Source organism: Aulonocara sp. 'chitande type north' Nkhata Bay, linkage group LG22 (assembly GCF_057382095.1).
Source record: "Aulonocara sp. 'chitande type north' Nkhata Bay isolate Kocher_YH1m ecotype deep benthic linkage group LG22, A_spYH_male_GT1.1, whole genome shotgun sequence".
NCBI classification, from domain to species: domain Eukaryota; kingdom Metazoa; phylum Chordata; class Actinopteri; order Cichliformes; family Cichlidae; genus Aulonocara; species Aulonocara sp. 'chitande type north' Nkhata Bay.
The window spans coordinates 16,373,511-16,391,554 of record NC_141364.1 but is presented as its reverse complement, the minus strand read 5'-3'; the positions used below and the strand labels follow the sequence as shown (position 1 = coordinate 16,391,554).

The 18,044-nt window shown below is 41.1% G+C and overlaps 1 protein-coding gene across 3 annotated transcripts in view; it reads right to left on the bottom strand.

The window, feature by feature from the left end:
• The window catches only part of trps1 (trichorhinophalangeal syndrome I), a 124,268-nt gene that overhangs the window by 8,634 nt on the left and 97,590 nt on the right, over nucleotides 1-18,044 (bottom strand). For all 3 annotated transcript variants that reach the window (XM_086279671.1, XM_086279672.1, XM_086279673.1), the window contains exon 10: nucleotides 2,922-3,044. In XM_086279671.1, coding sequence (XP_086135797.1) covers nucleotides 2,922-3,044 — 123 coding nt within the window. The remainder of the gene's footprint in view (nucleotides 1-2,921; nucleotides 3,045-18,044) is intronic.

The window sequence follows — 18,044 nt, the reverse complement described above, 5'->3', positions numbered from 1 at the left end:
TGTGTTCGTATCTCCAGGTATACTTTTACATATTTAGAAAGAAACTTGTGTGTATACCAATGATGTAGGACCTTGAAATACAAAGTGCATATTTGCGGATGCAAGCCATCCACAGAAGACCGAGCAAGATATTGAGATGGATAGACACTTGGGTACAGGAAAAAAACTCCAATGCCTTCAAAATGTGTCCTGTGCCTATGCTGGGAAACTCTTGGGTGATTTCCAGTAGCCTTTTGTGTATGGAAATGTATTCTTATGTTCGTGTTGATAGCCTGTGACCGAATGTGTCTGTCAGAGTATGTGCATTAAGTATGCTTGTGTGGGTGTGCATGTGTGCACGCCAGTGTGTGGGTGAAAAGGGCAAAGACAATGTAATTTTCAGCGTGGAGTTTATCAGTCACTGTAGAGCAAGCTACCGAAAATATTTAAGAGCAGAACAGTCACTTCTATTGCAATTTTAATATTATTATAATGATTCGGGGATACTGTGCTGTGCTTATGTAAACATATAATTAGCGCATTAATGTTAACAAGCAAAAACAATCAAATACGCTTATATAAGCAAACTCAGAAGGGCAAAACTCAGATTCAGGGACCTATTAATGCACATGCATTTCAGCGAAGTGTTTTCAGTCCTTCGTTTGGCAAGCTGGTAAAAGTTAATGAGAGAGTTGTCTCGCTGAAACTTCTTGACATATGGATCAATATCAAAAACAAGATTCCATCATTTGGCAGAGTGGCACTCGCAAAATATAGCAGCGAAATCCACAAACATTTCTCTTTTTCTGGCTTTAGAATTTGTGTTTCTAAAGACCGACTGGTGCACAGAAGGACGGATAAAGGGAAGGGGGTGTGAAATAAAGAGGGAATGGAAGACGGAAGCACGAGACACAGTGATTCAGAGCATGATTTAAATCCATTCACACTGAGAGAACCACTGAATAAACTATAAAGATGAGGAAAAGCCTTAATTTCGGAGTGGGATACTCATAATCACATTTATCTCACAATGCAAGACACAAAGCAAAAAAAACAACAACAACTGCATGGAGGTGAGACACCTAGGAAAACATAAATTAGTTTCTTGATTAAAGTTGCAGTTTGACTGACATCCAGCGGCATCCAGTAGCGCATATTCTATGAAGCTCATATGTGGTATGGAATAGGGAAGCAGCACAAGTTTTTGCTACTTCTTCTCACTCAGTCACTCACTGTTTTGTTTTTTTTGCTTCTGTTTTAGCAAGAATTTGACTCGATCTTCCTCCCTGTCCATTCCCTAATTATCCTTTCCTCCTCTTTACTTTGTTTACTTTGTATTGCCAGTGTCTTCTCACAGCAGGTGTGACCACATGGTGTTTTGCCTGTTTTAGATTGGAAAATGAAATCATATGCTTTCCTTTTAAAACTTCCTAGAAAAGCTTTTTATATATCTGTGTTGTATCTTTTCAATTACATGAGCTGTCACCTAAGTAACTGCAGAAAGTGATGCTTATTTATAGGGTTTTAATGTGTCTACAATCCTGTGGGTGCAAGTAACTCAAACAAACAGTGAGACACACACATGGCTGCTGTAATTTTGTGCACTTTTATGGTTGTAGGGGTGGCTTGGTAGAATACCTGGGCTGTGGTTGCTGCTAGCACACATCACATAAATCTGCCTTTCTGTCTGTTCCCTCCTTCTTCCTAAATGTTGCTTCTGCATTCTCTTCTAATCTCTCCCATCTTCCTCCATCTCTCACTCTTCATTCACACCCTGACCCTTCATTATCCCCGTCCTCCTTCTTACCTTAATCTTTTTCCCTTTCTTTGTCTTCCCCCCTTCCTTTTTTTCCCTCCACTTTTTTTCCTGCCCCGTTATTCATAACTCTCCCTTCCCCTCTCTCACTCTCAAGTGTTTTACTAGCTGCTATCCTCTCTAATAATGTGTGTAGAGCATATAAAACTTTTATTATGGGATATAAAATATGGCCGTCGTGAAGATTGCCAAGAGTAGAGGGAGCCGGGACGTGATTGGAGCAGCAGATGAGATGAACGGGTTGAACCAAGGACATCTGCAGGGGCAGGAAGCAGTAAACTTCAATAGCTTGTCATCCTCCGAAAGGTCTTTAAAGCGCCATTGGATAATGGCAGCATATAGCTCAGGGTTGCAACACGGTCAGTCCACTAATGCATTTATTATCACTGTGATCGATCACACAGAAACGTCCGCACTGAACTTTCGCACACTGGAAGCAGGGTTCGGCATATACAGCGACGCTCTGAAGTTGCTTTATGTTGTTAGTATTAGCAAACCGCTGCGATTAATGAGTATGCTGAAGTGTGTAATTGGCTTAAACACCTTAAGAACATATCTGAGGTGAATAATCTTGATATTCTGAAGTCAACTAAATTCCAGGAAAGTTTTTATCTCATCTGTAATTCATGCAGTCTAATTAAATTTGGGATTTCCATAGACTTTCCCTAGGCTTAGATGGTAAAGTTGATTCATTCCATCATATTTCTCACTCCATGGATCTGGCTCCCTGTGACTGCTGAAACGGTCTGTAACTCCCACCAAATCAAATATGCTTTCTCCAAAATATTACACTTTCACAGCAGGACCCACAGAATATATACAAGAATCTACCCGCGGTGTGCAGCATTTTATTTGCTCCGTATGCTAATTGGCCAGACAGGAGGAATGATAATTAGTGGTCAGAACCACCCCCGTGGATGTAGTATAAAAAGACACCAGCAGGACCTTTATGAGGAAACGTGTATATATAGGAAGTGGATATAAGTTTGGCCATTAAGAGCATATTAACTTCTGTATAACAGGACACTTGTAGGCATTTGCCTACATTTTATTTCCTCTGCTTGCATTGTTTTTTAAAATGTAAGAGTGCAGCTGGTGAAGACAGAAACACCTGTGTGCGACTTACTGAATGTAGTTTTTGGTATAAACCACATGCGTTGCAGACGTAGCCTCCATTGGCATTTTTCCTCCACAGCGATGTCTTGGTGGTCAGACAGTTAGCGCAGAAAACTCCACTACCTCTGCGCCGCTATAGAGGAAGAAGGAGAGAGACATGTTAGAGAGTGAAAATAAAAACATGGTGTAATGAAGAAATTTGGTGAGGATAAGAAAGATGGCAAATCGCTGGAGGGAAAAAAAGTGGGTGGGGGGGGGGACAAAAATGAACTTTTTGATTCCTTTGTAATTTTCATGCTACTCAAGTGCAATAGGCTGGTAGTTAGGGTGGGAGACAGAGGGAGAGAACAGATTGGCTTGGTGGCAGAGAGATGATGGACTCTCATTTATCACACCTAATGGGAAATCCTATTGAGAACATTATTCTTCTCTACAGTGTTTTCCCTGCATAGAACAAGGTTAATAAAAAAAAAAAAAACTACCTCAGTGAAAAGAAAATGATGTAGTCGAGATGACTAAGTTGTTTTCGAATATTCGATAAGATCGAACATGGACTTATCTAAGAAAGACATGAGGCACTGCGGTAATTTTGTCACTTGAAAGACGTGGGAAGAGATGAGTTATGCTTTCACCTTGTAGCATAAAGCGTTTTAGTGTTTATCTGAACTGCAGCAGGTACTTTACAGGCAGGCGTTTGACTTTTACTGTATTAGTGTGCAAGTTCTCATATACACACCTCTGCAGTTCACAGCGCAGTGGTGCATAGAAAAGTAGTGTGTGCAAGGAGGGGTGGGGGGGTGAAAAGGCCAATTGTCGTGGCAACGTGCTCCATCACAGTAATGAGCCAATCACAACGTTTCTCCATCCCATTAAGCCTCTGGCCCCATTCACCACCTTTATGACCCTGAGAGGACAGCATACCTCATCTTTCTCCAGCGGAACTCCTCTGTCAGTTTCTCCCTCTGTCTGCCTATCTATCCTTTCCTGAAACATCCCATAATTATTCCGCTGCGATCTCCGCTCTGATCTCTTTAGCCTTTAAAGTGCTCACTATTCCAGGGTTCTCCTTTTCAGCTTCTTTTTAACTGATAATTTTTAGTTATAAAATTCTTAACTACTTGGAGTTTTCATCGCCTGCAGTACCATATCAAAAAATAATCAAATTATCCTAAAACTGGATATGATTCTGTAGAAGAAATCACAACAGGGCCTCAGGAACACTTCTGAAAACACATGGAGCATGCTGCCATCCGGACGACAACACCAAACAACACTGTGTTCTAAATGAATGTCTCTGTGGTAAAAGAGTCCTTATACTGAATGGGCCCGCCTCATGTCCAGACATGTCACCTGTGAAAAATGTCAGAGGCTTGACGATGCAACAAAGGATGTCCCACAATGCCACCAAGAAAGATGAAGAAATAATTTGGCTTTCAAAACTAGAGCAGCTGCTCTCCTCTGTTTTAAAATGTTTGCAAAGTGTTGTTATATGGAAAGGTGATGTAACACATTGGTAAGCATGGCCCGCTTACAACTTTGTTTGAAATGTGTTTCTGGCATCAAATTCAAAAGTAGCATTTAGCACAATAACATTTCACAGTTTCACAGTCTGACATGTTCACTCTGTGAAATTAAATGTAGGCTTTTAAGGATTTACAAGTCATACAAGCGTGCGGTATGAATGTTGGTAAAATCTGTATATGCAGTTTGTGTATCTGGTCTGCCATCTTCCTCTTGCTGTTGTGTTACTCCGTGTTCCCTCCAACATCATGGGGCTATGGTCCACTGGGACCTTCTCTCTGCTGTTTTGTTTTATGTTTATGACAGTGCTGAGAGCTTAGCATTTTTTATTTTTAGTTTTTGGGCTCAGAGCATCCACTGTTCGAAGTTAAAGACATTTCAAGTTCTCACAAAAGAGTGCCACACTTCAATCAGGCTTTCTGTAGTCTCAGAGCTGCAGATGGAGGCACTACCGGCACTTCCACCGAGCATCTGTTTTTGAGCTACGAGCTAAAAGCAGAAGAGCCCAGTGGGCACAGCACTGTTCAGTTTATTTTGCAATCTAATGCACCGGAAAGATCACAGCACAATTAACCACTTAACATAACTTTGGGAACAGACGTTACACACTGAATGTGCATGGAGCATTCAGCCTGAGCAATCCAGTGCAAATACTGCACATTTGAATAGAATCATTTGACATGTTAGTGTAGGTGTGTTAAGAGCTATTGTCATAAGGAATATTCCCATTGTTATCCCCAGCAAGAACATGAGATATTCTTTGAAATCCAAGGAAAATATTTAAATCTATTTGCTTTGCTGCAAATTTAAATGCAAAAAAGTCGGATTTTTGCCAATTTGTTTTAGAAGTTTGCAGTTTTAGCTGATAAACACTAATTTATGATGATGTTCTTCATAGTATCTGGATCACACTGGAGAAACATTGTCTCTCAGTTTCAATATGTGTACAAGAATCTTGCTTCCAATGTTTCTGCATGTATTAAACACCTGAGCTAAAACTACCAGTCTTTAGGGTACACGTGTTTTCATCCATCTGACATTAGACAGCACAACACTTACATTAGCAAATCCTCTCAGCGGCACACTGAGCTTGAGTGTGTATGCCTATTCGAGTGTGGTGCACACACCATACGGTCACCACATGTACAGAGACTGAGCCAGGTGATTGATTGATGTATGCTTCCTCTGTGGATGTGTGTGTGTGTGCGTACGCGTGTGTGTATGTGTGTATAGTGTTGCAAGCCAAACAGTGCGTCTGTCATCAGAATTCAGTTTCCCTCTGAGCGCTCAAATCACTCACATATGGCCCCACAGCTGCCCCTGAGAGCAGCACACACACCTGAAAATATTGGCTTCCATTGACTAATGAAGCTAGATTTGGATGAGAAGCGGCAAGAAGTGTATGTGTGTGTGTTGGGGATATTTTGGCTACACCAATAGTAGACTACAATAATACTGCATGGTGTGTGTCTGTGTGTTTGTGTGTGTGTGTGTGAATGAGAGGTTCAAGTGTCAATTACACAGGAAACTACAGAAATAGCCCGCACCACCGTCCAAAATGTGCACGTGCATGCACGAATGCTCTCTCAAAATGTGGCTCCTGATATCCAACTTCCTTTTCAATCATCAGCTAGTTGGCTTGACATTTGTGGAAATGTGCAAGCTCACATGCATCATCAACACATCAAACGTACATACACACATTTCTATAAACATACTATACTGTATATATATATATCACATACTGTACTGTATATATATATCACATACTGTACTGTATATATATATCACATACTGTACTGTATATATATATCACATACTGCGAATACTTTGTCTGAATTTGTCTTGTTTTTCTCGGACAACTAGTTTTGTGAGCAGGGTAAATTAGTGTGTACCTACAGTGTGGGTGTGCACTTTTTCTGATTCATTACAGATACCTGGCCTCTTCCGCTCACCTCACCCTGCAGAGAAGGGCCGGCTGTAATTAGGGATCGGGGTCTTAATGACATCTATTTATCTGCGGCCTATAACAGCGTTCAATCAGCACCGCAAACAACGCCCTCTGACGCGCACACAGGCAGACAGTGCTCGTCAGAGGATCAGCGGGCCAGGAAATTAAACTCTTTATCGAGTTCTTCCTAATCAAGCCAAATTCAAACCAACAAATGCATTTCAAATTTATTTATTAACCTTTAAGGATATGTTATGGGAGAGTGCCCCGGGCCCAGATAGGATATGAAATGTTGCTATTCTTATGAACCTATAAAGACAGTTGGGACAAATACCTCTCATTAATTAATCGCCCGAGGATAAGGTCACTATAAACAGCGAGTATACATTATAATCTAGCAATGAGAAGTTGACAATATGTTCAGATTTTATCAGTCTCCTGATGCTTGTAAAAAGAAAAAAACTGAAGAAATTAAGAGTACAATCTACTCAGGGAAGGCTGCATATAAAACAACATTTATTGGTTTAATAACTTCCACAATCAGTTCGGTCAGTCAGCGCTCGAATGCACAAGCAGCTCTAGCGGAAAGCTTTTGTCTGGCATTAGAATTAATGCAAGAATGCATAAACGAGGGTACGCGATCTGGCTGCTGTTTGTTTGGGGAAACATGCAACATCTCACCGTAACATGTATATCATGACTTTAATATGTTTGCGATGCCACACCAGCTTCTCATCCAAGAGTTCGAAGTGGCTGCTTTTAAACTCAAATAGAAGTTGGCCGTTTTCATTGCCTTTTTTGGTGACTTTACTCATAAAACGGCCTAGTGAATTATAACTTAATTTTCGAGAATCTGATGTTGTACTCAACATCAAACATATGGTGTAACCACGCTGTGGCTGAGTGCTTCAGCTTTGGCTTCGAGTCCACTCTGATTTTCTCCTGAAGCCATAAATTTACAGATGTTATACCAACTGTTTACATTGCACAGTCTTTTAAATCTTTATGGAAGAAGTAGCCTGAATAGATAAGCATCCAAAGGTTTGGGTCTCATCGCAATACTGAGGCCCTCAGATTTAGTTTAGCATCTGCAACCAATGTGCACCAGCATTTTAAAACTCTGGTGGTGTAGCTTCAGTTGAAGGAATTTGGCGAGGCCAACTGGTGGCCTTCACATGGGCTGCTGTTTAAAAATTCAACGTTTGTCATCTCTCAGCATTTTTCTGTAATTTCTTCATTTTAAACATTGAGCACGGTGAAGTAAAGGTAAACACGCAAAACATTTTAAATGGTCCTTGACGAAATGTGGCGAAACAGAGAGCCACACAAGAGAGGAGACTGGGGAGAGAGAGAAGAAAGGCATCCATTTAGGCGCCCTGTGGTCTAAAATATATTTAAAAAGAGGGCTTTCCAAACAAAGTCTTTCAAAATGACATTACATTTAATTCACTTAAGTAGTAAGTCGGCCTTGCTTTTAACACACAGATGCACACACAAAAGGAGGCGCGTGCACGCACGCACACTTACACTGACTTGCATTAAATCAGTGATTATTTAATCAAGCCAGAAGACCAGCTGGAGGAATTAACTAAATTCCATACTGCCAAGACCAATATCCTATACACTGAATCAGAGAGATACGCATGCACTCGAACACACACGCAAGTTCTTACATAAAAAGGGGAAGAAATAGTCCTTTGGATGAGGATGCAACGATAGTCTCAGATAAAGATTAGCTAAAATTTATCCTCCAGTCACACACAAACTCACTGAAAAGCATCTGGGTCCAATCTAAGAGAACCCCGTGCAGGTTCTACCCACCATTATCTGTTTGTGTGTGCAGGTCTCAGTACGTCGTTTGCATATGGCTGCAAAAGTCCATCTGTGTGGTTTTGTCTGAAACTACTGTGCCGTAAATGGGTTCTTCTAATAGAATAACTGAATTTAAGTCAAATAAATTTAACTTGGATTTAATGACTTAAATTTTGTTAGTTTATTCTTACTGAACAACGAGAAACAATAAAATGAACAAAGCACATATTTGTGCACATGCACGCTTTCTTAAATATTTATTAAAATAATTCTTTTGCCCCTCAGCAAATATTTTATCAGTTAAGACAGATGAATAACTGAGCAATGTAATTAACTGCCTCTTCACTGAGTCTCATTCTTTGCACGGGTTCCAGTTACACAGTTTCAGACTGCCGCTTGCAATCGTAGCCCTTGTTCTGCTCCACAGCCTCTGTGATCTTGGTGTGGCAGCGCATGAAGCAGTTCTCCTCCAGCTGCAGGTTCAAGGCAGTGGAGTTGGAGTATGTTAAACCAGCAGCTGAGAATCTCTGAAGAAGCAGCTCAATGATATTGTAGATCGCCACAATAGCAATATACTGATATCTTTCATGTTTACTTCTTTTTCTTTCAGCTGCTCATCCTCCTCCATCTCAGCCTACCTCTAACATCCTGTTTTATCTCACAAACCCTCTACACGCTCTCCTTCAATACATCCTGAGGTTTTCCTCTTTTTCTCCTGCCTGGCAGCGTCATCTTCAACATCCTTTGTCCAGTATATCCAATCTGCACATGTGCCCTCTCAGCCTTGACTTGGTTTCCAAACTGATCAACATGAGCTGTCCCTCTGATGTACTAATTTCTAATCTTGTCCATTCTGCTCTCTCCCAATGAAAATCATCATCTTCATCTTCAACTCTGCCTCCAGCTCCACCTTCTGTCTTTTTGTCAGTGCCACCTTTTCCAAACCATACATCATAGCAGGTCTTACTACGATCTTGTAAACCTTCCTTTTCACTCTCGCTGCTTTCCTTCTGTCACAAATCACTCCTGACACTCATCACCACCCACTCCACTCTGCCTGCACTCCCTTCTTCACCTCTCTTGTGCCCTGTCCATTGCTTTGAATGGCTGAACCCAGGTATTTAAACTCATCTACCCTCAGTGCCTATCCTTCTTGCATGTTCACCTGTCCACCTGTCTCCCTCTCATTCACACATGTATTCTGACTTGCTATATCTTCAGTGTTTTACCAAGCTCTAACTATATTTTAAGGAAATCAACATGTCAACCTGTGGCCACCAAGAGACAGAAAAACAACTACATCAAAGGGAGTAAATTTACTAACCGAGTCAGACTCCAATGAGCAAAAGCACTTTTAAAAGGACAGCTGTCCAGTAGGAGTCTCAGAGGACGTGCTAGGATTTCAAAGAGGATGAAGTCCTATGATAGTGACAGTGCATCAAACCCCTAGTGAAATATGCTGGTGGGAAAATTCAAATCTGGTTGAACACACGTACAGACCTGACTTCTCTCTGACCAAAAAGAAGAAGCAGGTTCAAAGACAACCTCCACCCTCTGGTTTGCATCTATGTGGAGAAGGATTCGTTCAGCATGAGGATAATATCCCCAAACACACCTCAAAGTGATGCAAGAACTACTTTAAGATCAAAGAAGACCAAGGAGTGATGACTTTCATGGACTTGGGTCCACCTGACCTCAATCCCAACAAACACCTGCAGTGCCACTGAAAAAAGCCACAGATTCCTGACATCACAAGAAGCACTTTGGATCATTGTCAAATAATGTCAGGATAATGAGGGTTGTAAGTTTAAACAAAGTTGTGAGGCATTAAGGTAGAGGGAGATGCAAATAGGGACATTCAATATCTTACAAACACATTAGAATATGACTAACATTTTAAGCGTATGTGGTCATTCTTAAGTCTTTAGCACAAAGTCGATTAAACTGTTTAAAAATCAGTTAATCTTAATCAAGTCAGATGAAATGAGAGAGATTCACACTACCAGCAATCTTTGATTCATTGCTTAAACAAACTAATTACAAGCCAAAGCCTGAGAATGTATTTTTAAGCAGGGAACAAGTTTTTTTCTTAACTTCTTAAGTGAAACCTCCTACATTTTCTGCTGATTATCTGCTCACATGATATTAGCAAGGAGGAAGAAATAGTACAGCATTAAACTTCCAAAAATGCCCTACCCCAGTAGCTCTGTGAAAGGGTACAACTGAAGGACTAATTACCCCTTGAGGAATCAAGAGACCTTTTTAAAAAAAGGATAATGATGACACACTGTAGAAAAACATTATAGTCTGTGGAGTACTTTGCCTTGACTCAGTACCTATAAGCCTGAGAGCCTGAAAGCAACAGGTTTTGCAAGTACACAGTTATGGAGCATTTGAGCAGTTTGCAATTCTAAAAGTACTTATTAAATGAGTTGTACGTGTCACTAAAGCAGCGCGAACTAACGAGGAAAGTTGAGAGGAGAAAGGAATTTGAAAGAAACTGTTGCTAGAATCAAAATTGTCTGTTTCTTATCACAATACCCACTGTTCTGTCACAGTGAGTGTGACCTTGAGCTTCCAAGCACAGCCTGTACCAATAATACGACCATCTGCTTCAGCAGCCCTCAGACACCCACCCCATTCTCCATTATCTCCCCTCTTTAAAAGCATCACCAACAGAACTTAAAGAAAATCAAATTTCAGAGCAAAAGCGCTCAGCAGTGAGCCTACTGTGGCACTGTTTATGAGCAGAGGTTGGCAGTTAGGATGACTCGCAAGTGAAATTTCCAAATAAAACACATCCTCAGACATTAGCTATGTAGGGAGAGCGGGACCAGAATATTAACATCCTGTTTTTGTAAATATCTAGCGAGATAATGCCAGAGAGGGCACCCCTTGCTGTGAATAAATACATACGGCATGATGACAGCGTTTGAGGCAAAGCCCAGAACTGGCTGACACTAAAGCATTTTCTTTAAAAGGAATGCAAGTGACTGCTTACAATATAGCTATGTGTGGAGATCAAAATCTAAACAGCTGTCATATATCAGACCACACAAGTCACATTCTCACTCCTGCCAAGAAGATTAGGCATAACAAGCCCTTTATCCCCGCTGCCTTAGGCCTCTACGTGACGGTATAAACAGAAGGAAGGCGATGATTGCTTGTCATTGATTGGTATTTATGGCTTTGCAAATTGTGATAATGATGACAATGGTGATTCGTCTCATGGTTGTCGCCTGAAAGTCTGTATCAGCACCTTATACTGGTGACTTTCAGTTTCATGCAAGAAACTATCAATACCCGCCAAAGTGGCAGTGGCCCACCAGCACAAAAATAAGCTTGAAACATATTCTTAGTAACTTTGTTACATGACAGGTTGCGATAGTGGTGAAACTGCAAATACGCATGCGGATGCAACCGCAGAATAAATATTTTAAAAACAGTCTGGACAGCTGAGGTGCTGAATAAGAGTGAAGAAATGACAACCAAGATCCTTTGTTAGTAAGAAATGTCAATACACATACAGTACACGTTCGACTTTGTGTGACAGTGAAATAAAAGGTGTCAGCTTACACAGCCAGTCTTTTATTCTAGGCCCGCATATCTCTGTGTGTGTGTGTGTGTGTGTGTGTGTGTGTGTGTGTGTGTGTGTGTGTGTGTGTGTTTTTATGTCTATGTGTTTGTGCTGAAGCCAGACGTAAGTGTCTAAAGCAAAAGCAGGGGAGAAGAAAACACCGGAACACGATGACATCACCATTACACGCACACCTACGCAAACACATCTCCAACCGTCAGACGAGAAGAGTGAGGTCAATGCATCTCTCTCTCTCTCACAGACACACACAAACACACACACGCCAGATATGGGTCACACACTGTGGCCCACTTCCCTCATTTCATTCATTCAGCCTTTGCGATCACTCCTTTCCGGATCCTTTTCTCCTTCCCGGCTCTGGTCTATTCATCCTCCCTCCTTTCAGTTAATACGGCACGTTGTTACCTTTGTTACGCTGCAGCGAGACTCTCGATTCCTGTGAAATGTGCAAAAACTGGCCTGTGCACAAACACAGGGCAGGCAACATTTTGGCGAAATCCTACTTCCATTGATCTAATTTTGATAAACGATCTCAGTTGCACTGACTTCACAGTTATGTGTTTCGGGTAAAAGTGTGATAACCGGTGGAGTGTATGAGAGGGAGAGAGAGAAAGATAGAGCGCAAGAGATGCAAAGGGAAGAAAGGGAAATCATTCTGCGTTGATCTAATTTTGATAAACAGCCTGAATGTATGCAGACCTGGAGTCCGTAGACCCGGAGATCGGGGCTGTGTGTTTGTGTATCTGTATGAGGTGAGTTTCCATCTGGACTACTGATGAATATCAAGTTCTTTGTACTTCTGTTTATCAAGCAACTCGTTTTATGAAGCTAAAACTCACCGTTTTGATAAGATAGCGTGAGATAGACTGTGTGCATTTTCTTGTATTCCTGATTTAACCTTGGACTTTCTCTGTATGGTGATAGAGGAAGAAAAAAACAAAAAAACAAACAAAAAACAATTCTCTATGTTGTGCTTTTTATCTTGGGAAATACTTCACACTGCCACCTCCTTAAGCATTCCAATTTATTCATTTTAAACAATCTAAGAGTAGAAATAAACATTAAAAAAACTACATTTTGTTCAACTCAAATCAAACCAAGGGGTTTGCATTTTTTGCCATAATCGACCACTTGCATGTTTTTAATGTGCAAGACGCTCTCGATTATAAAGCCACACGTGCATTTCCTTATCTAAAATTACATTTTAATTTCCTCCTTTTAAAGCAGAGCACTTCATGACCCACTTCACACTGACCGGTATTCGACGTGTGTGAGAGCAGGATGTATACAAATGAAAGTCGGTGTCTGTGTGTGAATGACTGGGGAGCAAAAGAAAGAGAAAGAGAAAGAAGTGCGTGTGCGCGCGCGCGCGTGTGTGTGTGTGTGTGTGTGTGTGTGTGTGTGTGTGTGTGTGTGTGTGCGCGTGTGTGCGTGTGTGTGTGCGTGTGTGTGGCGTCATGGGAAGGCCCTGTAGTTTGACATAAATACACATGCACGTGTACACGCACACAACACACACACACACACACACGGGCAATGTGCACATAATCTGGTGTGGAAACCAGGGCACTGAAACCTTAACTCACCCCAAAACGGAAAGAGAGAGGCCTAGAGAGAAAGAGAGAGCGAGAGAGAGATGGAAATATACAAAAGAGCCTCATTATAATGGTCATCCATAATACTTGTTGTTTTATCCACTGGTATTAAGTGTCTTATTAACTGTCTTTAGACTGTTTTTACTGTTTACCTGAGAATAGTTCAGGGGGCTGATTCCCACACAACAAAAAGACCCACCTGATCCACTCAGGTGGTGGACTTTTGCTTTGTAAATTAAGTGAAAGTGTCTGTTTGAGGTGCTGAAAAGCTACACAGCCGGAGTAGTGCCAGCAGCTGATCAGTGCTGTATGTTCGGCTGATCTGCTAGCTTCAGTTTTGTCCGCAATGGACGATGTCCTGTTATCCAGTAGTCATGCAATTGTATAGATATGAATGAGGAGCAAAAAACAACGTAATTTATGTGTGAATAGGTTCAACTCCCATGCACATATAAAGCAATTTACTTGTCATGCATCACTTAGCTGGTTGTTGTAATGGCTATTCTATGCTCCGGGCAGTCAACTGTAAGCTGCGGTTGGTTGCCGCTTCAACCGGTTGCCTCAAATGAGTTTAACTCAGTAATTGCACACAGTGACTCTTCCTGTCATTGCTACAAGACCCTGAATATCACTGGCAATTCAACATAGGTCCTAGTCTTCCTATGAGTACGGCCATGGCTACTCTCAGTAGTTGTTCTTTCAAACTTGTAACCAAAGGCTTCAATCTTTAAGCACATGCATATTGTAACCAGATTTGGACACCCAAAGCTCTGATGTTGTATAGCCGGAAAACTGAGTACATATTCCCATCAGTCACAACATTAAAAGCACCTGCCTAATACTGTCACTAAAAACAGCTCTGACTCCAGTGGGAATGGACACGTGACCTCAGAGATCAGGTAAATCTCAGCACTCGGGTTGTAAAACCACAGTGCCTTGTGGGAAGTCATGCATGGATTAAACTTCTCAGGAAAGCACATTTCTCTCTATTAACAGAGACAGGAAAAGTTTTCTCAGTCCCTAAATGTTCATTTTGAACTGATGAGAATAGCTGTGATGCTAATTGTTTAATACTGTTTTAATTTAAACAAGTTAAAGATGGGCACGAGTGTAAACTTGCACACAGACACACACACAGGCGCTACACATTACAACTTAATTGCTAAACAACCCTGGACAGGCAAGATTTCCCTAAATGACAAGAGCAGAAAGATAAAAAAAAAAAAAAAAAAAGACTGAAGAACAAAATACGACTGAGAAGAAAAGGAAAAAGAAGCGAGAGAAGACTCAACCATGCTGCACAGAGCAGCGTATTACACCTCTAAACGACCTCACACAATGCCCTGCACACACACATATTCTTGGCAGAATGACTATCTTCCCAATTAGCTGTAGAGGGGAAGTGTAAAAAAGGGGAGAAGAAGAGGAGGAGGAGGAGGAGGAGGCCGGGCTTGAAAAGAGAGAATAGTGAATTGACAAGAAAAGAGGGAAATTTTCACATCATTGTCATTTCTAGTATTGTTAACTCCACAGCGCTAAGTTCTCTTCTTGACAGGTTTTAATTTATGTTCTAACACGGATAAATGAACTATTGTGGTGCACCGCTACATTTACCAATCACTTTCTCTACCAGTCATCCAGTTTAGCCATATGTGTCAACTCCTCACCCACCTGGCCACACGCCTGTCTCTTTCTCTACGCCCTGTCAATCTACTAAGCAAATGCTGCAATTATGAGCACAGAAAAAGAGCAGACGGGAGGAAAAGATAGAGGTTGAGCAAGGTTCAAGACTTTGCTGAAGCTGAAGATTTTCAGATTCTCCTCAAGCTTCAACCTGATTGTAAATAGTGTGTTTTTTTTCTGCTGTGTGTGAGCATCTGCACATGTATTTTAGTGGCAGAGGCCACGGCAGTGGGAAATGAGCAACACAGAGTGGGCACAGAGGTCAAGGTGATGCCTGGGAAGCACAGGTAGTATACAAAACACACACGCACACACACACACACAGGATTCAGTAACACAAGCTTTAGACACAGTGCACAGATACAAACCCACAACAACAGAGTAATAGAGGTAGTGAAATATAGGCAAGCAAAAGAATGGCTTTTCTCTGTGAAGTGTTAATCGGCTAAAGTTGTGATAACTTTTACAAAGCATTAATTGTTTCAATCCCTGTGTTTACTGCAGCGGTACTCTAATAAATTTTAAGCATAATGTATAAAAGTATTAAAAGGTCAAGTTAAAAGAAAAAAGTCAACAGTTTATAACCAAATCTGTTTAAAAAACATAAAAACAATGCTGGAAAAAGTGCAAAAAAAAAGATTTGTAACACTATATGCTCTGAAGCCCAGTTTGCAGTTGATCAACTTTACCCATCAAACTGAAGCCAAAAGGACAAATAATAAGCTCAGTCAGCTCATTAAGGTCCACTCATAAAAATTCATACTGGAGTCAAAGCAAACAAAAGAACACCACTTCAACAACCTAATGAGAGCTGAGCCAGGTTTTAAATGTGCATATAAAAAACGAGTTTTAAATAAGATGATGAAATTGAATCTCAATACATCTGCCTGTCTCTATCTATCCAACCAGTTTTTGCTCTGCATTCAGTCACTTGTGGAAGCAATTCACACCAAGAGCTCTACCGCCTGCAATAACGAGTGCCTGAAATTAATGACATTGATTTCTTTGAACCATCATTACTGTGGAAGTGACGGCACTTTATAATTTCTTTATGCTCGTCTTGGTATGAGGTAACTGTTAGCTACTCTTAAACACGCTGCAGTGTTGACGACTGTATGCCGACATTAATGATGGAGAAGACAGTGGGCTGATAAGGTACTGCTGTGTCTGGTCTATTTAAGACAATGTCTGCCATGCCAAAGCTAAGGATTTATTATTATTTATGCGGAGGGACTTAGAGATGGCGAAGTATCTATGCTTGTTACTGCGAAAGAGACGGCTCGGAAAAATGTCCACAGTTTTGGTGCCTGTATACACAGACGCACAGAGAAAGCAGAGAGCATATCTAAGTAGTTTACTATGCTCCCGTATGAAAGACACTCATTTAAATTTGGCTTTTTATTCTGAATTTGAATAGAATTTGCATTCAGATTGATTGTAGACTTGAATTTTTCATAGGGTGTCATCCAGCAACATATTAATCACTAACCATGTGTTGCAGATGAATCATCTCACATGTTCTCTCGACTGACATTTAGCCCATTTTCAGCATGTTCTTCCCGCCATTTGTCTCTGCCCTCACATTAACTTTTATTGAGGGGGAATAAAGCTAATCCTTCTCCTGGGGCCTGTTCTTCGTACCGCGCTAAGTGAGTTAGCTGGATGAGATTGTTGACGATTTCGCGTGATCCTGGATCGTTCGGTTCCCCGAAGCCCATCCGGGACTTGCTGTCATAGCAACAGAGCCGTAAGCGTAAACCTGCTGGGGAGCAGGTTTACTTTATGTAAACAGGATTAGATCGCGGCCACGCAGGTATGTCCGCGTCATTCATACGAAAGCAACAGCGATATTCCACCACTGTTTCACCATAAATAAATAACATCAGTGTAACTAAAGATAATGCAGCACTTGATCCTTTTATTGATTTCATACAGATACATACAGGTCATTTCCTAAAAAAGGGAAATGTACTATTAACATTCTATTACATGTATGTGATTATTACAGATGTAATTCATATTTCAGAGTAGTAATTGTAAATTACTTCGTGTAATCAAGATGAGAGACCACGGCTATAAAAGCGAAGGTGGATTTGGGAAGTCTGTCGCAGTCATATCCTGTCCGTTTACGCGAGCAACCCATTGCGGAAGTTGCAAGATTGATAAGGAGAGTCCTCAGAATTCAGCGTATATTGCGGGACAGACAGGATCCTTTAGCTCAGCGCGACAGTGTGCTCATAGAGAGATATCGATTTTCCCGTGAGGATATTATTCACTTAACCAACTTGTTGACGAGGGGGTGCAGGACCACCACCTGTCTTTTTTTTTGCTCTGCCCTTTTCTTGGTTGCTGTTATGAACAAACAAACAGAGTATTCCAGGGTTTCTTTCCAAGAGACGACAAGCAATATAAGTGATAAATATTACCATTCTGTAGAATATTCTTATATTTCACTTTTACTTGTTCCCATGTTCTAGTGGGTCCTGTTGTGGCTCTAATGTGAAAGGGGATATAATATAACAATATAATATAATGTAATATAATATTGGATAATATGGTGTGATATGATAAATCTACCCTACCGCCTACTGGTGTTGGCCAGAGGGGCCGATGGCGCAATATGGCAGCCTGGCTTCTGTCAGTCTGCCCCAGGGCAGCTGTGGCTACAACCGTAGCTGCCTCCACCAGTGTGTGAATGTGAGAGTGAATGAATAGTGGCATTGTAAAGCGCTTTGGGTGCCTTGAAAAGCGCTATATAAATCCAATCCATTATTATTGTTATTATTGAATTACTTACGAGTTTGATTTGTCAGCAACTTTCTGCCAGCCCTCTCTCCTTGCTTTTGCAGCCTTTGCAGTGTTCCCTTGCGTTTTAATTAAACTCTGAAACTCCTGAAATCCCTCACTCAAGAGTTCTTGCTCTGCTGCCGAAAAATACCGAGCGCGCTCCTTCGACATTTTCGCCGACCAATC